This window comes from Anolis sagrei, chromosome 3 (genome assembly GCF_037176765.1).
Source record: "Anolis sagrei isolate rAnoSag1 chromosome 3, rAnoSag1.mat, whole genome shotgun sequence".
Taxonomy (NCBI): domain Eukaryota; kingdom Metazoa; phylum Chordata; class Lepidosauria; order Squamata; family Dactyloidae; genus Anolis; species Anolis sagrei.
Genome location: NC_090023.1, coordinates 7,302,919 through 7,328,828, shown reverse-complemented (window position 1 = coordinate 7,328,828; position 25,910 = coordinate 7,302,919). Strand labels below are relative to the sequence as shown.

The window sequence follows — 25,910 nt, the reverse complement described above, 5'->3', positions numbered from 1 at the left end:
CAATATATGTATATGTATTTTGCAGTTATATGATGAGAAGAAGTTGCTGGGAATATGGCTATTCTTTTCCCAGAGGGAGAAATGCAAAGAGAGTGAAGACAAAAGGCAGAAAATTGAGAATGACTGTAAAGTAGCGGGCGCTAGGACCCAGCGGCGTCCAAAATCAAGGCGGAGGCTGCTGCAGCCTGCCTTTGCCTTTGCCTCTTTGCCTCTGTTTTTGCTCCAATTTAAAGGCGCCGTTTGGGAAAAAAATTCCTCCTCCTCCTCTTCTTTTTCCTCCTCCTCCTAACTTTCTAGAAGTTTCCCTGGAGGGCTTATATAGCCCCCTCTTCTGCAGCCGCTTTGCAGACAGGGCAAGGCGTTGATCCGGAGTGAAACCGCTTTTGCAGCTTGCTTTTTCTGGTCTGGTTTGGAATTCTTTGCATTCCTCTTTTTGTTTTGCTCCAGGAATCTCCTTAAAGGTGAGGCCTTTCAAGTTTAAGGGTATTGGGGGTGGCTTTGGAAGCAATCTGGGGGATAAAAAAAAGAATATAACAGGAGTGTCGTGTGGACGCTGCGGTATAGATGCGCGTTAGATCCGGATTAGAGAACCAAGTGGGCTTCCTCGGGAGTAAGTCTACCAGATTTAAATTATGGACCAAAAATATGGACCTTGGGAAAGATATACACACACACACACACACACACACACATACACACACACTCTACATTATGCTACTTCTTTGGAGTCCAATGGAGCCTCCTTCCTTCTCTGCTGGATGGTCATCTGCCAGGAGTGTTTTGATGGTGTCTCTCCTGCTCATGTGGTTGGACTATCCCTTAGAACTCTACATTATGCTACTGCTCTGGAGTCTAATGGAACCTTCTTCCTTCTCTGTTTTGAAGCAGAGGCTGGATGGCCATCTGCCAGGAATGCTTTGATGGTGTCTTCCTCATCTGGTTGGACTATATGGCCTTTGGGAATCCCTTATAACTATATATTATGCTATTGTTTGGGAGTCCAATGGAACCTCCTCCCTTCTCTGTTTTGAAGCAGAGGCTGGATGGCCATCTGCCAGGAATGCTTTGATGGTGTCTTCCTCATCTGGTTGGACTATATGGCCTTTGGGGATCCCTTATAACTATATATTATGCTACTGCTTTGGAGTCCAGTGGAACCTCCTTCCTCCTCTGTTTTGAAGCAGAGGCTGGATGGCCATCTGCTAGGAGTGTTTTGATGGTGACTCCCCTGCTCATGTCGTTGGGCTAGATGGCCTTTGGGGATCCCTTATAACTCTATATATTATGCTAGTGCTTTGGAGTCCAGTAGAGCCTCCTTCCTTCTCTGCTTTAAAGCAGGCTGGACGGCCATCTGCCAGGAGTGCTTTGATGGTCTCTTCCTGCCCATGTAGTTGAACTAGGTGGCCTTTGGGGGGCCCCTTCCAACTCAAGTATCCTCGACCCATATATTCAATAGCATTTACCTAATTGTGGTCAATTCATAGAGATATGAAATAAAATAGACCCCAAAGGCCATCCATCTCGCAAGAAGACACCATCTAATCCCTCCCGACAGATGGCCATCAGCTTCTGCTTAGAAACCTCCAGAGAAGGAGACTCCACCAGACTCCAGAGAAGTATAGTCAACTGTGGAATATTGGTTGAGACTCACTGGAAAACTAGAGCAGAGGTTGAATGGACGTCTGCCAGGAGTTCTTTGATGGTGTCTTCCTGCTCATGGGGGTGGACTGGATGGCCTTTGGGGATCCCTTCTAACTCTATAGATTATGCTACTGCTTGGGAGTCCAATTGAGCCTCCTTCTTTTTCTGCTTTGAAGCAGGCTGGATGGCCACCTGTTGGGGGTGCTTTGATGGTGTCTTCCTGATCATGGCATTGGATTAGATGGCCTTTGGGGGTCCCTTCCAAGCATCCTCAGTCCATGTATTCAATGGCATTTACCTATGTATGGGAAATTCATAGAGATATGCAAATGGAATGGATGCCAAAGGCCATCCATCTTGCAAAAAGACACCCTCAAATCCCTCCTGACAGATGGCCATCAGAGAAGCAGACTCCACAAGAAGTATAGTCAACTGTGGAATATTGGTTGAGACTCATGAAAAACTAGACCAGAGGCTAGATGGCCATCTGCCGGGAGTGCTTTGATGGTGTTTTCCTGCTCATGTGTTTGGGCTAGATGGCCTTTGGGATCCCCTTAAAACTCAAGCATCCTCGACCCATGTATTCAATGGCATTTACCTAAGTATGGGAAATTCATAGAGATACGAAATAGAATAGACCCGAAAATGCCATCAATCTCCAAGGACACTATCTAATCCCTCCCGAGAGAGGGCCATCGGAGAAGGAGACTCCACCAGGCTCTAAAGAAGTATAGTCAACTTTGGAATATTGGCTAAGACACATTGAAAAACTAGACCAGAGGCTGGATGCCCTTCTGCCGGAAGTGCTTTGATGGTGTTCTCCTACTCATGGGGTTGGGCTGAATGGCCTTTGGGGATCCCAACTCTATATATTATGCTATTGCTTCAGAGTCCAATTGAGCCTCCTTCCTTTTCTGCTTTGAAGCAGGCTGAATGGTCATCTGTTGGGGGTGCTTTGATGGTGTCTTTGGAGACTCCACCAGACTCCAAAGAAGTAAAGTCAGATGTGGAAGGCTGGATGGCCATCTGCCAGGAGTGCTTTGATGGTGTCTTCCTGCTCATGGGATTGGACTAGGTGGCCTTTGGGAAACCCTTAAAACTCAGGCATCCTCGACCCATGTATTCAATGGGCAATTCATAGAGATATGAAATGGAATGGATGCCAAAGGCCATCCATCTTGCAAGAAGATCCCTCCTGACAGATGGCCATCAGAGAAGGAGACTCCACCAGACTCCAAAGAAATATAGTCAGATGTGGAAGGCTGGATGGCCATCTGTTGGGAGTGCTTTGATGGTGTCTTTGATGGCTCCACAAGAAGTATAGTCAACTGTGGAATGTTGATTGAGACTCATGAAAAACTAGAGCAGAAGCTGGATGGCAATCTGCCGGGAGTGCTTTGATGGTGTCTTCCTGCTCGTTGGATTGGACTAGATGGCCTTTGGGAGATCCTTAAAACTCAAGCATCCTTGACCCATGTATTCAATGGGATGGGATATTCCTAGAGATATGAAATGGAATAGACCCCAAAGGCCGTCAGTCTGGCAAGAAGACACAATCTAATCCCTCCCGAGAGATGGCCATCAAAGAAGGAGACTCTACCAGACTCCACAAGAAGTATAGTCAACTGTGGAATGTTGATTGAGACTCATGAAAAAGTAGAGCAGAGTCTGGGTGCCCATCTGCCGGGAGTGCTTTAATGGTGTATTCCTGCTCATGGGATTGGACTAGATGGCCTTTGGGAGACCCTTAAAACTCAGGCATCCTCGACCCATGTATTCAATGGGCAATTCATAGAGATATGAAATGGAATGGATGCCAAAGGCAAGAAGACACCATCTAATCCCTCCCGACAGATGGCCACCAGACTCCAAAGAAGTATATTGGTCTGTGGAACAGCTTTGATACACTATGTGATAAAATTTGAAACTGTTCCTGGTTTGGAAGTGTTACTTCCTGACTTTGAAAGGAGTTGTTATATTCCGAAACTTTGTTTTCGTGGCACGAACTTGGTTGAGACTCATTGAAAAACTACAAAAACAAAAGTTTTTGCAGTTTGATCAACTTTTTTTCCCATGTTTTAAAGGACAGAAGCAATTAGGAAATGACATTGACACATATAGTGCTAGATATCACAATTTTCCTAGTGTTTAGGTGGGATTCCCTTCCCTGCCGTGAGCCTAAGAGGGACCGCAAGGCTCTCCTGGAGATCAGGCCAAAGAAGGGAGGCGAAAAGTAAGTTTTCCTGGAGTTGGATGCGGCCTCCCATCTCCTCTTTCCTTGGCCTCCTTCCCAGGCTATTCTTAGCCAGCATCAATTTCCCCAACTAGATTTCAGCCGGGTCCTTTTGGGGCACGGCTTGCTCCAGAAAGCATGGGACGATCGCTGGAGGAAGAGGTAGGGTTGCTTCGTCTCTCTCTTGGCATTTTGGAAAAAGCAGGAATTGGGGATTTTGCTTTATTTCTGTGTTGTTTTCCTCCCAATATAGGGAGCAACAAAAATGCAAACATATATTCGAAAATCTTTGGACAGGGCAGCCTATAAAGCAAGTATGGGCAAACTTGGGCCCTCCAGGTGTTTTGGACTTCAACTCCCACAATTCCTAACAGCCTACCGGCTGTTAGGAATTGTGGGAGTTGAAGTCCAAAACACCTGGAGGGCCCAAGTTTGCCCATACCTGCTTTAGATATTCCCAGAGTCCTCTTTTAGAATTGGAATGGGGGGACCTCAAAGGCCATCTAGTCTGACCCCATTGTGGACTCCACTCCAAAACAAGGCTGATGAGGAATTCTAGTCCAAAAAAAGTAACTTTTCCTGAAGTTTGGCTGCATCTCAGCCCTTGAAAAGCATGCTTCTGGGCTGCTGTTATGTCTTGGTGGCGATCCAAAGAGCTTCAGGCTTATTTGGAAGCAAATCCCAAACAAAATATGTTCTCCAGAAGAAAGGGGGGGATCTCAAAGGCCATTTAGTCTGACCCCATTATGAACTCCACCCGTAAGAAGGCTGATGAGGAATTGTAGTCCAAAAAAGTAACTTTTCCTGAAGTTTGGCTGCATCTCAGCCCTTGAAAAGCATGCTTCTGGGCTGCTGTTATGTCTTGGTAGTGATTCAAAGAGCTTCAGGCTTATTTGGAAGCAAATCCCAAACAAAATATGTTCTCCAGAAATGTGAGTTTTATATAGGATACAGATTATATTCAAAGACATAACCGTATCACTATATATAAAGGGATATTGGGAGAAAGACATTCGCTTTCATAGCATTTCATCACACCAGAGAGAAAAAAATCCACTTAAAATCTGATTTCTGTCTCCTGCAGAATTCTGGGGTTTGTAGTTTAGTGAGCCTGTTTATTATTATTATTTTACAGACCCAAAAGCACAGTATGTCACAGCAAACGAGATCTATATGCTGGATTTCGTATCACAAAATCACAAGTCAAACACTTTCCAAGCGTCTAGGACTGTGTGATGTATTATTATTAATAATAATAATTATAATTATTATTTATTATTTATGCAAAGACTCTGGCACAACCCAGTAAAGGTGGTCCTAGTGGCGATCGGCACACTGGGTGCAGTGCCTAAAGACTCTGGCCTGCACTTAAACACAATCGGTGCTGACAAGATTACCATCTGTCCACTGCAAAAGGCCACCTTACTTATTTGTATCTCATAGTATCTCAATACTATGGAATAATAGGAGCTAGTGTGATGGGGCCCATAGACTCCCAAGTTCATCTACACTGCAGAATTAATGCAGTTTGATACCACTTTAGCTACCATGTCTCAATACTATGGAATAATAGGAGCTAATGTGATGGGGCCCATAGGCTCCCAAGTGCATCTACACTGTATAATTAATGTAGTTTAATACCACTTTAACATAATAGGAGCTAGTGTGATGAGGCCCATAGGCTCCCAAGTGCATCTATAATGTATAATTAATGCAGTTTAATACCACTTTAACTACCATGTCTCAATACGATGGAATAATAGATGAGGCCCATAGACTCCCAAGTGCATCTACACTGCAGAATTAATGTAGTTTGATACCACTTTAGCTACCATATCTCAATACTATGGAGTAATAAATAAGGCCCATAGACTCCCAAGTGCATCTACACTGCGGAATTAATGCAGTTTGATAACACTTTAACTACGATGTCTCAATACTATAGAATAATAGATGAGGCCCATAGGCTCCCAAGTGCATCTACAATGCAGAATTAATGCAGTTTGATACCACTTTAACTACCGTGTCTCAATACTATGGAATAATAGGAGCTAGTGTGATGAGGCCCATTGATTCCCAAGTGCATCTACACTGTAGAATTAATGCAGTTTGATACTACTTTAACTACCATGTCTCAATACTATGGAATATTGAGAACTGTAGTCCATAGCTTTCTCTACCAAAGAGTTCCGCCTCCTCACCAAACTACAAATCCCATGATTGCATAGCACAAGCCATGGTGATTAAACTGCATCAATTTTACAGTGTAGACGGACCCTTAATCTAATTCATCAGATGCAGAATTGGAGTAGAATGAGTCTTGTTTTGCAAACTTGTAGCTCAACAGTATCGATTTGAAAACTTGGTCCCTCCAGGTGTTTTGGACTCTAACTCCCACAATTCCTAACAGCCTACCGGCTGTTAGGAATTGTGGGAGTTGGAGTCCAAAACACCTGGAGGGACCAAGTTTGCTCATGCCTAGTGTAGATGAACCCTTAATCTAATGCATCGGATGCAGAATTGCTCCACTCCATGGAGTAGAATGAGTCTTGTTTTGCAAACTTTTGCAAACTTCTTTCCTATCTCGCACAGTATAAATTTTGGGAGGGTTTTATGTTTGCTAAGCCAAGCTTAAAATCGCTTTCCCGTGTCTGCAGCGTCAGGGATCAACTCCTGAAAAGCTTGCTTCCATCACAAGAGGGCGAAAGCCTGCCTGAAAGGCCAGTTCCAACAGGAGAAATTCCTCTCTGTCTGCTGCAAATGGCTGTTCTATGACTTAACGCCCCATGCTATTTCTGGCCTTCCTTTTCCGCCACGGGAGTCTACAACTCCCAAAAACAAGAAGGTTGGAAAAAGCAAGATCCTTTGCTGAAATGCAGGTTTATACCATCATCGCTGCTCCCTCTGTTACTCAAAAATACTTTAATTCACCTCACTACCTCTGAGGATGCTTGCCGTAGATGCAGGCGAAACGTCAGGAGAGAATGCCTCTAGACCATGGCTATATAGTCCGAAAAAACCTACAACAACCCTCTGTTTTAAATGTTTGCATGTTGTGTTGTGAGCTGCTTTGAGTCTCAAATAAGAGGGGAAAGTAGGATATTATGGAAATAATAATAATTTGTGAGTTGCTTTGAGTCTCATTTTGAAAGGGAGGATATAAATAAATATAGAAATATTTTTTTGAGTTGCTTTCAGCCTTGATTAAGAGAGGAAAATAAGATATAATAATAATAATAATAATAATAATAATAATGGGTTTCATTGAGTCTCATTTAAATAATAATAATAATAATAATAATAATGGGTTGCATTGAGTCTAATTTTAATAATAATAATAATAATAATAATAATAATAATAATGGGTTGCATTGAGTCTCATTTAAATAATAATAATAATAATAATAATAATAATAATAATGGGTTGCTTTGAGTCTCATTTAAGAGAGGAAAGTAGGACATAATTTATAACAATAATAATTATTATTTCTGGGTTGCTTTCAGCCTCATTTAAAAAAGGTAGGATAAAAATAAATATAAAATATTTTTTCAGCTGCTTTGAGTCTTGATTAAGAAGAAAATAGGATATAATAATAATTATAATAAGAATAAGAATGAGTTGCTTTGAGTGTCATTTAAGAGGGGAAAGTGGGATATAATTTATTATCATTATTATTATTATTTGTGGGATAATTTATAATAATAAAGATTATTATTTCTGGGTTGCTTTGAGCCTCATTTTAAAAAGTAGGATAACAAGAAATATAAAATATTTTCTGAGCTGCTTTGAGTCTCGATTAAGAGGAAAATAATAATAATAATAATAATAATAATAATAATGAGTTGCTTTGAGTCTCATTCAATAGAGGAAAAGAGGATATAATTTATTATTATTATTGTTATTTGTGGGTTGCTTTGAGCCTCATTTAAAAAGTAAGATAAAAATAAATATAAAATATTTTCTCAGCTGCTTTGAGTTTTGATTAAGAGGAAAATAGGATATAATAATAATAATAATAATAATAATAATAATAATAATAATAATGAGTTTATTTGAATTTCATTTAAGAAAGGAAAGTAGAATATAATTTATTATAATAATTTGGGGGTTGAGCCTCATTTAAAAAGTAGGATAAAAATAAATATAAAATATTTTGTGTCTTGATTAAGAGGAAAATAGGATATAATGATGATGATGCTTTTAGTCTCATTTAAGAGAGGAAAGTAGGATATAATTTATTATTATTATTATTATTATTATTATTATTATTATTATTTCCGGGTTGTTTTGAGCCTCATTTTAAAAAGTAGGATAAAAATAAATATAATAAATTTCTGAACTGCTTTGAGTTTTGATTAAGAGGAAAATAGGATATAATAATAATTTGTGAGCTGCTTTGAGTCTAATTTAAGAGAGGAAAGTAGGATGGTGATAATAATAATAATAATAATATAATAATAATAATAGAGTTGCTTTGAATCTCATTTGAGAGAGGAAAGTGGGATATAAAGAAATATAATAATATTTTGCAAGTTGCTTTGATTCTCGGTTAAGAAAAGAAAAAATGATATAATAATAATAATAATAATAATAATAATTGTAAGATGCTTTGAGTCCCATTTAAGAAAGAAAACTGGGATATAATAATAATAATAATAATAATAATAATAATAATAATTGTAAGATGCTTTGAGTCCCATTTAAGAAAGAAAACTGGGATATAATATAATAATAATAATAATAATAATAATAATAATAATAATAGCAGCAGCAGCAACAACAATTTATGTGATTTGCTTTGGGTCTCATTTAAGAGAGAAAAGTGGGATACTACTACTAATAATAATAATAATCATCATCATCATCCACTATTCCAAAACATGGGAAATAATGCTATATTATTAGGTTGTTGTTGTTGTTATGATGCTTTGGGTGTAGCAAGCTGTGATAGCCAAAGAAATAGTGTGTCCACATACCGTACATTCATTCAACTCCAAATTCCAGCACAGAATATACAAACTGTTATCTCTAAAAAGGAATGCAAGTTCTCATTCCTTTAGCAAAGGAAAAGAAAAACAAATGGGGAAAATTGTCGAAGGCTTTCATAGCTGGAATCACTAAGTTCTTGTGGGTTTTTCCGGGCTATATGGTCATGTTCTAGAGGCATTCTCTCCTGACGTTTCGCCTGCATCTATGGCAAGCATCCTCAGAGGTAGTGAGGTCTGTTGGAACTGGGAAAAAGGGTTTATATATCTGTGGAATGACCAGGGTGAGACAAAGGTGTGAATAGTTGAAATATTCACACCTAGCCCAACTGACAAAAGTCCTTTGTCCTTTGTCTCACCCTGGTCTTTCCACAGATATATAAACCCTTTTTCCTAGTTCCAACAGACCTCATTACCTCTGAGGATGCTTGCCATAGATGCAGGCGAAACGTCAGGAGAGAATGCCTCTAGAACATGGCCATATAGCCCGAAAAAAACCCACAAGAACTTAAATGGGGAAAATCTCATCAGAGTGTTACCGAAGGCTCAGAAAGAATAGGAAGTTCTGTATTTCCTGCAACCTCCATTTCCTTCTCTAGATGCCTTTAACAAAACCAACCAAATTGCAAAAATAAAAAGGCTAAATCTAACAGTTGAAGCCTTTTGCATTAAGTAAACATTGCAACCAGTATTTGGTGTGCATTTTACCATTTTTGAGCAAATTTATTGTGAATCTATAGCATCTTTTGTCCAGGTCTTGCTGACGTGGCATTTGCAAGGCAGCTGTGAAAGAAGGGGGTCTTTTTGTGCCATTTTTCAACGTACAGAATGGGTTTAATTATTTTTACTATTGAAAATTGCAGGATAAGCACCCCATGCTTTCCATATTTAAAGTATCATCTGATTAGATTTTTTAAAATTTAAATAATATTCATACATACCAATAATAATAATTCATATGGCAATGGATGGAGCCATGCAAAACGACCAGAAAAGGAATCCAGCCAATGCAACGATCTCCAAACGGACGTGTTCGGTTGTGATTGGTTCCCTCCTTTAGAAGGATGGAAAATATCTATTATTTTTCTTGGTTTAAAGCCAACAATTACTGGTCCTTCCAAGGCCATGAAACATGAAGTAACTTTCCTTCCCCTTCCGTGCCATTGCAAATTGTTGAAACATCCCTATTGCATTGATCTGGATCCTTAAGGGAAGGAACTACCTGATTTATCTTGTTTTTATTTCAGAATGAAAAAGGGAAACGTTGACCACACTAAGAAAAAGTTTCCAGGTATATTTAGAAAAAAAAATTCCAGAAATTATGCAACACATCCAAAAAGGAACTTAACTGTACTAAGTGTTTTAAATCCTATTTATTTAATTGTTTTGTTTTGACCCTTCTATAGGGACTCAAGGCAGCTCTATCCTATTGCGTTCCCTTTGAGCTTGAAGGATATCTATACATGCAAACTTAAATTAGTTGCAAAAGTTGCAACTTCCCATCCATTATTTAATAATAATAATAATAATAATAATAATAATAATCTATTTGCAAAAGTTGCAACATCCCCTCCAATATTTAATAATAATAATAATAAAGTCTTTGCAAAAGTGGCAACTTCCCCTCCAATATATAATAATAATCATCATCATCATCATCTATTTGCAAAAGTTGCAACATCCAATCCAATATTTAATAATAATAATAATCTATTTGCAAAAGTTGCAACATCCCATCCAATCTTTAATAATAATAATAATAATCTATTTGCAAAAGTTGCAGCTTCCCCTCCAATATAATAATAATAATAATAATAATAATAATAATAATCTATTTGCAAAAAGTTGCAACTTCCCCTCCAATATTTAATAATAATAATAATAATAATAATAATAATAATAATACACTATTTGCAAAAGTTGCAACTTCCCCTCCAATATGTAATAATAATAATAATAAACTATTTGGATGAGTTGCAACTTCCCCTACAATATAATAATAAATAATAAATAATAATAATAATAATAAACTATTTGCAAAAGTTGCAACTTCCCCTCCAATATTTAATAATAATAATAATAATAATCTATTTGCAAAAGTTGCAACCTCCCCACCAATATTCAGTAATAATAATAATAATAATAATAATTGCAACTTCCCCTCCAATATTTAATAATAATATTAATAATATAAACTATTTGCAAAAGTTGTAACTTCCCCTACATTATTTAATAATAATAATAATAATAATAATAATCTATTTGCAAAAGTTGCAACCTCCCCACCAATATTCAGTAATAATAATAATAATAATAATTGCAACTTCCCCTCCAATATTTAATAATAATAATAATAATAATAAACTATTTGCAAAAGTTGCATCTTCCCCTCCAATATTCAGTAATAATAATAATAATAATAATAATAATAATAAACTATTTGCAAAAGTTGCAACATCCCCTCCAATATTCAGTAATAATAATAATAATAATAATAATAATAATAATAATAATAAACTATTTGCAAAAGTTGCAACATCCCCTCCAATATTCAGTAATAATAATAATAATAATAATAATAATAATAATAAACTATTTGCAAAAGTTGCAACATCCCCTCCAATATTCAGTAATAATAATAATAATAATAATAATAATAAACTATTTGCAAAAGTTGCAACTTCCCCTCCAATATTTAATAATAATAATAATAATCTATTTGCAAAAAGTTGCAACTTCCCCTCCAATATTTAATAATAATAATAATAATACTTGTGAGCACATTGTTCTCCAATAAATAATGGGGTACTTTTGACTTACAAATTGCACTCATTATCATTGCGGTGCTGGCAGGACTGAAGACCGACAGGTCTCAGGTTCGAATCTGGGGAGAGTGCAGATGAGCTCCTTCTGTCAGCTCCAGCTCCCCATGTGAGGTCTGTTGGAAACTAGGCAAGTGAGGTTTATATATCTATGGAATGTCCAGAGTGGAAGATAGGAAACAGTCAGGACCAGTTGACACCTCCCAACAAAGGATTACTCCAGGCAGGAGGCAGCCAGGCTTTGAAGCTGCAAAGCTTTTCAATAGTAATTGAGCTGGCCAATTGCAGCATTCACACTTGCCTCACAAGATGATTTAAAACATATTAATAAACATCTGAAACAATTAAATCCTATATTAAAATGTTTTGTGTCTCTGGGTGCATCTACACCGCATAATTAATGCAGTTTTACACTACTTTAGTTGCTATAGCTCCATACGAAGGGATCCTGGTATGTTTACATGTTCCTCCTTCTCTGCCAAAGTGTGCTGTACTACAAGTACCACTCTAGATGTTGGACTGTAGCTCCCAGCATCCCTCACCATTGGCTTAAGCTGTCTGTGGGCAATGGGAGTTGCAGTCCAACCACATCTGGAGAGTAATGCAATCCCAGGACCAATTTGATAGGAAATCATACCCTTGCCTGTTTGCCTTTCATCTATTCTTGCTAAGTATTGGTGTGTCAAGGAAACCTGCAATTTAACCCTAATCTGGAGGCGATGCAGAGCTTTTTTGGGAGGCTTTCAATGGCAGAGTGGGCTTGCCCATAGCCAGGCGCCTGCTGACGTGGCAGCATTGCTTCCTGTCCTTTGCTCCAGGCAGGGAACAAAGCAAATGCCAGCTGTGGAGCCATTGGCAATGAACTGGGATGCATCAGAGGGGAAAAATGCACATCGGATGAGCGGCACTGAGCAGCTCGGCATCAGAATCAATAGCAACAACAATAACAACAATCACTCCGAACTAAAGGGGACTCAGGGCAGATCACAGTACACATACACAACAAACATTCAGTGCCATTTGTATAGACAGTACACAGACAGAACAGAATCATAGAATCAAAGAGTTGGAAGAGACCTCCTGGGCCATCCAGTCCAACCCCATTTGGCCAAGAAGCAGGAATATTGCATTCAAATCACCCCTGACAGATGGCCATCCAGCCTCTACTTAAAAGCTTCCAAAGAAGGAGCCTCCACCACACTCCAGGGCAGAGAGTTCCACTGCTGAACAGCTCTCACAGTCGGGAAGTTCTTCCTAATGTTCAGATGGAATGTCCTTCAAAGCACCCCCAACAGATGCCCATCCTGCCTCTGTTTAAAAGCTTTCAAAGAAGGAGCCTCCACCACATTCCAGGGCAGAGAGTTCCACTGTTGAACTGCTCTCACAGTTAGGAAGTTCTTCCTAATGTTCAGATGGAATCTCCTTCAAAACACCCCCCAACAGATGGCCAACCTGCCTCTGTTTCAAAGCCTCCAAAGAAGGAACAATGGCTTCAAACTACAAGAGAGGAGATTCCATCTGAACATTAGGAAGAACTTCCTGACTGTGAGAGCCGTTCACCAGTGGAACTCTCTGCCCCGGAGTGTGGTGGAGGCTCCTTCTTTGGAAGCTTTTAAGCAGAGGCTGGATGGCCATTTGTCAGGCGTGATTTGAATGCAATATTCCTGCTTCTTGGCAGAATGGGGTTGGACTGGATGGCCCATGAGGTCTCTTCCAACTCTTTGATTCTATGATTCTAAGGAGCCTCCACCACACTCCGGGGCAGAGAGTTCCACTGCTGAACGGCTCAAAGTCAGGAAGCTCTTCCTCATGTTCAGATGGAATCTCCTCTCTTGTAGTTTGAAGCCATTGTTCCACGTCCTAGTCTCCAAGGAAGCAGAAAACAAGCTTGCTCCCTCCTCCCTGTGGCTTCCTCTCACATATTTATACATGGCTATCATATCTCCTCTCAGCCTTCTCTTCTTCAGGCTAAATATGCCCAGCTCTTTAAGACACTCCTCATAGGTCTTGTTCTCCAGACCCTTGATCATTTTAGTCACCCTCCTCTGGACACATTCCAGCTTGTCAATATCTCTCATCAATTGTGGTGCCCAGAATTGGTGGTCTCCCATTCAAAAACTAACCAGGATATGGCTCTGCTTAGTTTCCTAGATAAGACAGAATCAGGAGCCTTTAGTAGTTGAATGAACTATATTCAGAAATTCCTGGGACTCCCAAGAGCTCCACCTGGTGGTGCAGTTTGGTAGAGCAGACACTCCCTAAAATATAAATACTTATAGATTACACAGCCCAACACATAATTTATTGATGTCTTTGTTTTTTAAGCCTGCATCTGACTTTATTTGGGGCACAGATTCAGAAAATTGCATTGGATAGACCACATCAGCTCTACCTCCTTAGATATGGTTATCATGTTTTTCTATGGGCGAACAGATGGCGACTGATAGATGGCATATATTCAATATCTCAAAACCATAGCTGATAGGGGAAAAACTGTGCCATTTTTTGGAAACAGAACATCAAATATATGTAGAAAAAAGCAGCTCTAACTTCCGAGGCCCCAAAACGTATGTTGGCCAGTGTTATCGTTGCATTGCTTCATAAGAGTGACCCACAACAACTACAACTTCCATTATTTGTTTATTTATTTACACATTTCAGCTTTTCTTGAGGGTATTCTGGCCACTAGGGGAGCTGCCCTTTCACCGTCCATTTGTGACACTGATGAAGTACTTCCTCATTCTTTGCATGCTTGCTGGAGATTTTTATGGCCTCGTAAATTAGTTAAATTAGCCTCCTCACATAAAGGGTACCTAAATTTCCTGCTTGACAGATGCAACTGTCTTTCGGGCTGCAAAGGTTGACAGCAAGCTACACAAATTGGTTGGAAGCTCACTCCAACCCAGGCTGGCTTCGAACTCATGACATTTCGGTCAGTAGTGATCTTAATGCACTGACTCCCAATCAACATATACACTGGTCAGGACACATGGGAGATACTATTCAGCAATAGGTGGGAGGCTGCTTGTTTGACACCTCAAGTCTGCAAGCATGAGAAAGGTGTTGCAACCCAGAGCAGGAAATTGGACCCTCAGACAACAATCCACCACACTTGACGTCAGGAAAACAATCCTTTTTTATTGATGAAAGATGAATACAAAATAGAGGAAATATGCAAAGGTAAAAAGTCACGGTAAAAATCAGCAACAAGAAATGTCCATAAACAAGATCATAAAACCCACAGCAAAACTGCTGAATCCTGGAAGCTGTTAGCAATCCACTAACCGTACTTGGAACAACTAGAAAACCTCAGAGGAACAAGGCCACTTGAATCAGGAGACCTGCAAAAGCTTGCACATGAATCTGGAACGATGCCTGGTCTGAAGCTGCATTCAGGCCAGGCATACTTAAGGCCGAGAAATCTATTGTGAGACACACCTGAAGTTTTTGTTTGCATTTCTCTCAATCTAGCTGACCTGCGTAAACTTTGTGATTCTCACCGGCTCTGCCAAATCTGCCCCCGCCTATCCTCATTAGGCAGGCCAGGTGTCAGATTCTCTGGAGAACTAGGACTGGGAGGAAAAGGGAATGAAACTTCTCCGCTCAGCTCAGAATGCATGCTCTCATGGGAATTTTGACTTTCACTTTCCAAGGCTGTAGAATTTTCACTACTCAAACCGTCATCATCTAAATTGGCCTCAGAATTCACATTGACATCTACATTGGCATCAGGAAATACAATCAGAGAATCAGGTTCAGGTTCACACACAGGCTGAACTCCAACAAAAGGTATGGTTCTTCAAATGTTGGATTATAAATCCCATCATCCCTAGCCTAGATAGTAAATGGTGAGGAATGCTAGGACTTGTAATCCAGATTCAGTCTGCTTATTGCTTTTGAGACTGCTCTGTGTCTGCACTAGCGGTTGGCAAACTTACTCTCCCTCTGACCAGTCGTTGTGCTTCCTTGCAGATCTAGATTGGTGCTACATTCAATGGAAGCCATGTGGCTGATCAAACTCCTAGCACTTGTTGCTCTCGTCGCCGCCGTCCCTCCAGATGCCAAGAAGTCAAGTGAGAAGAAAGCAGCTACAGGAGAGAAGAAAGCAGCTACAGGAGAGAAGAAAGCCGCTCCGGGGGAGAAGAAGCTGAGCGAGAAGGCCACCGCTTTGGCGGACCGTAGCGCCACCCTCGCCTTCAACCTCTACCACGTCATGGCCAAGGACAAGAATATGGAGAACATCTTGGTCTCTCCGGTGGTGGTGGCCTCTTCCTTAGGGCTGGTGTCCCTTGGTGGCAAGGCCACCACCGCCTCCCAGGCCAAGGCCTTGCTCAGCGCCGACAAGCTCAACGACGACTACCTCCACAGCGGCCTGGCAGAGCTCCTGAGCGATGTAAGCGACTCAGAGGCACGCAACGTCACCTGGAAGATGGCCAGCCGCCTCTACGGCCCCAGTTCCATCAGCTTCGCCGACGACTTCGTCAAGAGCAGCAAGAAGCATTACAACTGCGACCACTCCAAGATCAACTTCCGGGACAAGCGGAGCGCCCTCAAGTCCATCAACGAGTGGGCCGCCCAGACCACCGACGGCAAGTTGCCGGAGGTCACCAAAGACGTGGAGAAGACCGACGGGGCCCTGATTGTCAATGCCATGTTCTTCAAACGTAAGTTCAAGTTGGTATTGTTGAGTGGGGAGCTTTGGCCATGGATTACAATCTGAAATGCATTATAGAGTCATAGAGTTGGAAGAGACCACAAGGGCCACCCAGTCCAACAAGAATATGGAGAACATCCTCCAAGGTAGGAAGATTATAATCCAAGCACTCCCAGGAGATGGACAGCCAGCTTGTTTCTTCTTATCCTGATCACTACCACTACATTTCCCAACTTTACTACCTTCTCATGTTCCAAAACTATCTAGACAAGCAAAGGAGAGGTTCCTAACTGCCTACTGCGGCGGAAAAAAGGAACTGGGGTGGTAGCCCTTCCCATTGATGATATATACCACAAGCGGTGAGGGCGGAGTCACTACCAAAATGCATCTCTTAAGAACTTCTAGAGGGTTCCAAAACTCGGCATGGGCGACCCATATGTGCGTATTTCACAGGGACCATGTAGAAGAATCAGAATCCTAGAGCTGAAAGATACCATAAGGGCCACCCAGTCCAACCCCATTCTGCAAGGCAGGAAGATATAATCCAAGCACTCCCAGGAGATGGACAGCCAGTTTGTTTCTTCTTATTCTGATCACTACCACTACATTTCCCAACTTTACTACCTTCTCATGTTCCAAAACTAGCTAGACAAGCAAAGGAGAGGTTCCTAACTGCCTACTGTAGCGGAAAAAAGGAACTGGGGTGGTAGCCCCTCCAGTTGACGATATATACCACAAGGGGAGAGGGCGGAGTCACTACCAAAACACATCTCTCAAGAACTTCTAGAGCAGTGATTCTCAACCGTCCTAATGCCTTGACCCCTTAATACAGTTCTTCATGTTGTGGTGACCCCCAAGCCATAAAATTATTATTGTCACTACTTCACAACTGTAAGATTACTACTGTTATGAATCGTAATGTAAATACCTGATATGCAGGATATATTTTCATTCGCTGGACCAAATTTGGCACGAATACACTCAAATTTGAGTACTGATGGGGTTGAGGGGAGATTGATTTGTCACTTGGGAGTTGCAGTTGTTGGGATTTATAGTTGACCTACAATCAGAGAGCATTATGAACTCCACCAACAATGGAATTGAACCAAACTTGGCACACAGAAAACACTGAAAGTGTTTGGTGGGCACTGACCTTGAGTTTTGGAGTTGTAGTTCACCTACATCCAGAGAGCACTGTGGACTCAAACAATGATGGACCAAACTTGGTATGATTACTCAATATGCCCAAATGTGAACAGTGGTGGAATTTAGGGGAAATAGACCTTGACATTTGGGAGTTGTAATTGTTGGGATTTATAGTTCACCCACAATCAAAGAACATTCTGAACCCCACCAATGATGGAATTGGGCCAAACTTCCCACACAGAACCCCACATGACCAACAGACAATACTGTGTTTTCTGCTGGTCTTTCGTGACCTCTCTGACACCCCCTTGTGACCCCTCTAGGGGTCCCGACCCCCAGGTAGAGAAACATTGTTCTAGAGCAGTGTTTCTCAACCTGGGGGTCGGGACCCCTGTGGGGGTCGCGAGGGGGTGTCAGAGGGGTCACCAAAGACCATCTGAAAACATAGTATTTTCTGTTGATCATGGGTTCTGTGTGGGAAGTTTGGTCCAATTCTATCGTTGGTGGGGTTCAGAATGTTATTTCATTGTAGGTGAACTATAAATCCCAGCAACTACAACTCCCAAATGTTAAGGTCTATTTTTCTCAAACTCCTTCAGTGTTCACATTTCAGCATATTGAGTATTTGTGCCAAGTTTGGTCCAGATCCATCATTGTTTGAGTCCACGGTGCTCTCTTGATGTAGGTGAACTACAACTCCGAAAATTCAAGGTCAATGTCCACCAGATCCTCTCAGTATTTTCTCTTGGTCAAGGGAGTTCTGTGTGCCAAGTTTGGTTCAATTTCATCATTGGTGGTGTTCAGAATGCTCTTTGATTGTAGATGAACTATAAATCCCAGCCACTACAGCTCCCAAATGACAAAATCAATCCCCCAACCCCACCAGTATTCAAATTTGGGCATATTGGGTATTTGGGATTTGAAAATACATCCTGCATATCAGATATTTACATTACAATTCATAACAGTAGCAAAATTACAGTTACAAAGTAGCAATGAAAATGTTATGGTTGAGGGTCACCACAACGTGAGGAACTGTACTAAGGGGTCGCGGCATTAGAAAGGTTGAGAACCACTGTTCTAGAGGGTTCCAAAACTCAGCATGGGCGACCCATTTGTGCGCATTTCACAGGGACCACGTAGAAGAATCATAGACTCCTAGAGCTGAAAAATACCCTAAGGGCCATCCAGTCCAACCCTCTGCCATGCATGGATACACAAAGTGTTCCTTACAGACAACTTGATCTGTTTTGAGTCTCCTTGAGAAGAGAAAAAGCAGGGTATAAATTAATAAACCTCATCATCATCCAGCCTCTTCTCTAAGAGAAACAGGTTCTGCTGGACTCTGAAGTAGGAACATACTTAATTTTTGTAAACTCCAAGAAGCATCTCAAGGATAATCAGAGTGTCTACTCTATGCTATTTATTTTTGTAGCTCACTGGGATGAGAAATTCCACCACAAGATGGTAGACAACCGTGGCTTTATGGTGACTCGGTCCTTCACAGTTGGCGTTCCTATGATGCATCGCACAGGTAAGTGAGCCTGAAGACAAGGGAAATTGCAGTTGACATTATAGTTTGGAAAAGTTATTTTTATAGAACTTCTGATATTCCTCTGAGTTGCAACCCAGCGTGTGTGGTGGACTCCTGGTGTGGGACAGGCTGGAAGTTCTCTCCCAGCATCTCCTTTTGTTTCCAAAGAATTGTACAACCAACCTTTGCATTTTGTTTCCAAAAGGGTTGTACAACTACTATGCTGACGAGGCGGAGAAGTTGCAGATGGTGGAGATGCCGCTGGCCCACAAGCTCTCCAGCATGATCTTCATCATGCCGAACCATGTGGAGCCCCTGGAGCGTCTGGAGAAGCTGTTGACCCAAGAACAACTGAAAACCTGGCTGGGCAAGATGAAGCAGCGGGCAGTGGCCATCTCTTTGCCCAAGGTCAGCCTGGAGGTTAGCCACGACCTGCAGGTGAGTTGGGTCTGGACTCATAGTAGTTTTGGATGCCAAAGATTGGAGGGCATGGATCCACTCTCACATAGGATGGGCATATCAAAGGAGAACTAGGAGTCATATCAAAGGGGAACTAGGAGTACATATCAAAGGGGAACTAGGAGTCTTTTGAGATGAGAAGGTTGAGAGGGGACATGGTAGTCATTTTGAAATATTTGAGAGAATTATCATATTGAGGAGGAGGACAAGCTTGTTTTCTGCAGTTCTAGAAATTGGGGTGTGGAGCAATGGATTCAAAATGCAAGAAAAGCAACTCCACCTGAACTTCTTGAAGATAAAACTTCTTGAAAATAGAACTTCTTGAAGATAAAAGCTGTTTGTCAGTGCAATATGTTGGGTGAGTGGGCTTATCAACAGAAGACCCTCCCCATAAACGTATAGCAGAGTAACTTAGCAGCAGCGTGACCCAGCATCAGTAGCCCAAAGTGATAAAAAGAACGAAACACACAGACCGATAGTATCTCTTCCATAGGAGGCTTTTCTTTGTAGTAAAATAATAATTGCACTATTTACAACAACAAGGTTTCCATAATGCAAATAAACAAATACACAGTAGTTTTACACACAGCAGCCTTTATACACTGGAGTTTTACACACAAGACCTTCAACCTAGGGCTTCTTTCACCGAAGCTTCTCACACCAAGCCTTCCTCATACTTGGCTTTCTCATAGACTAAGGCCCACTTCACAGATTGAGACCTTTCTCCCACTGTGGTGTTCTCTCACACAGAGGTTTGCCTCACACTCTTCAGATAGAAACTATCTTTGGCCGACTAACTCTTAGCTGGCTTCGGCCAACTAACTCTTTCAGTGCTTGACTCAAACTTTTGTAATAAAAAATACCTCGCTAATTTTTAATATTTCTGACATAATATGCTGCTGCCTAAAAGTCTGGTGGAGTCTCCTTCCTTTGAAAGTTTTTCAGTGGAAGCTGGATGGCGAGACCTTTCTCCCACTGAGGCATTCTCTCACACAGAGGTTTACCTCACATTCCTCAGGACTACACTAGCTTTGGCCGACTAACTCTAACTGGCTTCGGCCTATTAACTCTTTCCGTGCTTGATTTTTGTAATAAAAATACCTAGCTAATTTTTAATATTTCTGACATAATATGCTGCTGCCTAGAAGTCTGGTGGAGTCCCTTTCCTTGGACGTTTTTCAGTGGAAGCTGGATGGCGAGACCTTTCTCCCACTGAGGCATTCTCTCACACAGAGGTTTACCTCACACTCCTCAGGACGACACCAGCTTTGGCCCACTAACTCTAACTGCCTTCGGTCTACTAACTATTTCAGTGGCAGACTCACACTTTTGTAATCAAAAATGCCTAGCTAATTTTTAATATTTCTGACATAATATGCTGCTCCCTAGAAGTCTGGTGGAGTCCCTTTCCTTGGACGTTTTTCAGTGGAAGCTGGATGGTGAGACCTTTCTCCCACTGAGGCATTCTCTCACACAGAGGTTTACCTCACACTCCTCAGGACAACACCAGCTTTGGCCCACTAACTCTTAACTGGCTACTAACTATTTCAGTGGCAGACTCACTTTTATCATCAAAAATATTTAGCTAATTTTTAATATCTCTGACATAATATGCTGCGGCATAATATGCTCCCCAGACATGGTGGAGTCTCTTTCCTTGAGAGTTTTTCAGTGGAGGCTGGATGGTGAGACCTTTCTCCCACTGAGGTGTTATCTCACACTGAGGTTTACCTCACACTCCTCAGGATGACACCAGCTTTGGCCCACTAACTCTAATTGGCTTTGGCCTACTATTTATGTGGCAGACTCACACTTTTGTCATCAAAAATATCTAGCTAATTTTTAATATCTCTGACAAAATATGCTGCTACCTGGATGTCTGGTGGAGTCTCCTTCCTTGGAAAGTTTTTCAGTGGAAGCTCGATGGCGAGACCTTTCTCCCACTGAGGCATTCTCTCACACAGAGGTTTACCTCACACTCCTCAGGACGTCACCAGCTTTGGCTCACTAACTTTTTCAGTGGCAGACTTGCACTTTTGTAATCAAAAATACCTAGCTAATTATTAATATTCCTGACATACACTGCGGCCTGGATGTCTAGTGGAGTCTCCTTCCTTGAGAATTTTTCAGTGGAAGCTGGATGGCGAGACCTTTCTCCCACTGAGGCATTCTCTCACACAGAGGTTTACCTCACACTCCTCAGGATGACACCAGCTTTGGCCCACTAACTTTAACAGACTTTGGCCTACTATTTCAGTGGCAGACTCACACTTTTGGAGGCGTCTCATTCTTTGGAAGTTTTTCAGTGTGTCAGGAGTGCTTTGATTGTATTTTCTTGCATGATAGAAGAGGGTTGGACCTGGTAAACTAGCTGGGATTTCTGGGAGTTGAAGGCCAAAACATCTGGGGACCCACAGGTTGAGAACCACTGCCTTAAGGTTTCTTTCGGTTCTGACTAACTTTCAGTGGAAACATACCATAGAATCAACCTTAAGATATTTCAAGAGAGAAGTCCTTTTGTCAGATGATAATAGTAATAATAATCTTTATTTATACCCCACCACCATCTCCCCAAGGAGACTTGTGGCGGCTGCAAAGATGTGTGTGTGATACACACGCACACACAAATACTTTGGACTATGTGATGTGTGTCTCTCTCTCTTTCCAGAAACACTTGGCCGATTTGGGTTTAACTGAAGCCATTGACAAAAACAAGGCCGACCTCTCCAAGATTTCGGGCAAGAAGGACCTCTACCTCTCCAACGTCTTCCATGCGGCGGCTCTGGAGTGGGACACGGAAGGGAACCCCTTCGAGGGGGACATCTACGCCCGGGAGGAGATGAAGAGCCCCAAGCTCTTCTACGCCGACCACCCGTTCATTTTCGTCATCAAGGACAATAAGACCAATTCGATCCTCTTCATTGGCCGGCTAGTCAGGCCCAAAGGAGACAAAATGCGGGATGAGTTGTAGTGGTAGAGTAGGTTGCGCATGGAGAGATGCATTTGTTGGTTTGTTTTGTAGAAATCGAGGCGGTGGAAATGATGCTGTGTGCCTTTTTATAAACTGGTGCTCGCAGGCCGTTTACTCACTAAGGTCGCATTGGCACAGGAATAAGCCCTGCTTAAGTCAGCAGGACTTACTTCTGTGTAAATCAGGGGTATGAAGTGCCCAACCATGCATTAGGAGCCCCGGCTCAGATGGCAGCCTCCATGTCAGGAAGCAGTATTGTTATTATTATGCTTATTTATGCCCCACTTTTCTCTCCCGAAGGAGTCTCATGCTGTCCTGTATCTTGCCCACCCTCAGGACCTCAGAAGAAGCAACTGGATGGTCCATCTGGCATTAGTTTGGGACTTGATAGATGATCTAACTCATAGTGCAGTGAGAGAGCAGTCCTCAATAGCTCTTCCCATGAAGCCAGAGAGATTGAACGGTGAACGTCTTCATAGAAATGGAGGAATCTAGCAGGCTCCCCATCCTCTTTGCAAATCTAAGGGTCAAGCTATAACAGTGAAGTGCAGTGGTTCCTTCTTTCGCCCTCAAAGGCTTTTGACTTCAGCTCTCAGAATTCCCAACAGTTGGCCAAGACAGCTGAGTCTTCTGAGGTGGAAGTCCCAAATACGTGAAGGATTAGAGTTCAGGAATCGCTGCTCTGGGCAGAGCTATCACTAGATGGCATGGGTTCAAGAGCAAACATATGAGGGTCCTATGTGTTGTTGAAGGCTTTCATGGCTGGAATCACTGGGTTGCTGTAAATTTTCTAGGTTGTATGGCAGCATTCTCTGCTGACGTTTCACCGACATCTATGGCAGGCATCCTCAGAAGTTGTGAGGTCTGCTAGAAACTAGATATATAAACCCCACTTGCTGTTGAACTCCAGAACAGGAACAATCCTCTGACTTTAAACACCAAACATTGAATAGGAAAAAACAATCCTTTTACTTAAGATAAGTAAAAAGCACTTTAAAGAAATAGGTAAATCCAATTAGGTAAGAAGTTAAGCAGGAACAAATTAGTCCAAGGTAGAGTTTCAGCAACATTCATAAAAGCAAAATCCACACGTCTCCCAATATAATCCAGAAAATTAGGAATATATTGATCCAAGGCTTGGGTAAGGAATCATGAAATCCAGGAATCCAAAACCATGAACAAGAAATATCTTAGCATGAAACTTCAAAGCAAGGTTTCCATAAAACAAGGACGAGAACTTGGCGTGATTCTAAATGATGCTTCATCTGACTACACATCTCAAACTTGAGACTTTTATCCTCTCGTTAGCTAGGTCACTAGCGATCAGAAATTGGTTTCTCTTTAGTTGAGGCTTTGTTATTGTTTTCTGTTGAATCCTGGCAGAGCGCCGAAGCCATTGCTCAGCTCTCCTGTTCTCGTCTACCTCTCGGCTCGTTATCTACTTGCTCTACTTGCTCATTAATTTCTGCAGGTGCTGAGCTATTTTCATGATCATCCCACCTCTCCGGGACATTCTCATGGGAAACTACAGGGATCTCCTGGTCATTCTCTGCATCAGTATCACTGACCAAACCATTGCCATCTTGAAACTCTTCTTGAACCTCATTAACATCATTCCCCACATCCAAAGCACCCTGATCCTTTTTTTTTTTTTTGTCGTGTCAGGAGCGACTTGAGAAACTGCAAGTCGCTTCTGGTGTGAGAGAATTGGCCCTCTGCACAGACGTTGCCCAGGGGACGCCCGGATGATTTGATGTTTTTATCATCCTTGTGGGAGGCTTCATTCATGTCCCCACATGAAGAGCTGGAGCTGATAGAGGGAGCTCATCCGCCTCTCCCGGGATTCAAACCTGCAACCTATCTGTCTTCAGTCCTGCCGGCACAGGGGTTTAACCCACTGTGCCACCGTGATCCTGAAACACAATCATAGAGTGAACTCCAACACTTGCCTAGTTTCCAACAGACCCCTCAACCTCTGAAGATGCCTGGCATAGATGTGGGCGAAATTTCAGGAGAGTGTGCTTCTGGAACATGGCCATACAGCCCAGAAAACTCCAGGCAACCCTGTCCTATGTTCCCTTTCCTGAAGCTGATGGGGACTGTTAGTCCAGCAATATCTGGAAAGCTAGCTCTAAATTGTGGCTTCTGCTCTTGCAAAATTGGTAGCATTGTTTTTAAGGTGACCAATGCAAACCTAGCCTCATTCTGATCACTATTGGGATTGCAATTGGTGACCCTTTCCTATGTGGAACAGAATGGGGTTGGATCTGATGGCCCTTTTGCTTGCTTCAGACATGGATTCTTTTTAATTTTCAATTTTACTTCCTTCTTAATAGCGCTGCTCAAGTCTTGCAGACTCATGGCTCTTGTTTCTCTGACCTGCCTTAAAGTTACCTGGTGCCAAAGACCTTCTGCCTCCCAAGTTAACATTCCTGCTTTGCCAACTCCGACTGTGTTGTCAAATCAAGGTCAAGGGAGGGCTGGACTCAGGAAAAGCCTTTATAAATGTGAAATATGGATGCAAAACCTAAATCCCCTGGACTGCTGCTTTTGGGAGCACGGCCTCAAATACATTTCAAGGTGCGGCACATAAAAGTGGGATGCTAGCACAAATGCAATCCCCACACCGAAGCTTGGTGCTATGTATTTTGCAGGGTAGGGAGCGGGAGGGAGAAGAGGGCGGAAGCGTCTTCCTGAGATGATGGCTGCTAATGGCCAGGTGCCTCGTTTTGTTACCCCACAAGCATTTTTTGTTGTACAATTTTTGCAATAAAATGTTTTCCAAAATGTTGGTCTTGTTTGTGATTTGAGTCCTTGGCTCAGAAAGCGTTACCAGTGGCAATTCAAGTGGGAACCAGATTTCCCCAAAGGTAAAGGGGTCTGCAAAGGTATAACTCATATGGACAACTTCGGATTTTTGGAGTAGTCTGGATTTCGGAATTAAGGTCCTCCATTGTGCATGTGGTAGGGCTCAGGCTGCATTGTAGTAAGTGGTCTGTGGTTTGCTCTTCTCCACTTACTTACCTGCATGTTTGGGTATCAGCCAGCACGTCAACGACTTAAATCCAGACATAGTTTTCTAAGATCTACAGAGACACTCGCTGGAACACCTCAGCAAGTGAGAGTCCAAAAGTGGCAGGCTCAAACCCAGAACCTCAACCAATGGCTGATACCAAATGAGACTCCCCCCTGGGCACACAGAGGACTGAGCGACTTGGAAGGCGCTGAACAGACTGAGCTCTGGCACTACGAGATGCAGACCCAACCTTCAGAAATGGGGCTACAAAGTGGAATCCTAGACATGCGAGTTTGGAGAAGAGCAAACCACTGACCACCTGCTGCAATGCAACCTGAGACCAGCCACATGCACAATGGAGGACCTTCTTGCAGCAACACCAGAAGCACTCCAAGTGGCCAGATACTGGTCAAAGGACATTTAATCAACTACCAAACTCACAAATTTT

At 41.9% G+C, this 25,910-nt stretch overlaps 1 protein-coding gene across 4 annotated transcripts; it reads left to right on the top strand.

Moving 5' to 3' along the window:
- Positions 1 to 218: 218 nt before the first annotated feature.
- SERPINH1 (serpin family H member 1) lies at positions 219 to 25,233 on the top strand. Of its 4 annotated transcripts, none has more exons than XM_060771254.2 (6): positions 219 to 461; positions 10,108 to 10,151; positions 15,655 to 16,346; positions 18,918 to 19,016; positions 19,222 to 19,454; positions 22,144 to 25,233. In XM_060771254.2, exons 3-6 carry the CDS (start codon positions 15,677 to 15,679, stop codon positions 22,444 to 22,446), a joined length of 1,305 nt encoding a protein of 434 aa, XP_060627237.2. In that variant the 5' UTR covers positions 219 to 461; positions 10,108 to 10,151; positions 15,655 to 15,676; the 3' UTR covers positions 22,447 to 25,233. The 4 variants fall into 4 exon arrangements, with proteins under 4 accessions (XP_060627237.2, XP_060627236.2, XP_060627240.2 ...); XM_060771255.2 differs by lacking the exon at positions 219 to 461 and adding an exon at positions 3,959 to 4,036; XM_060771253.2 differs by lacking the exon at positions 10,108 to 10,151.
- The last annotated feature ends 677 nt before the right edge of the window (positions 25,234 to 25,910 follow it).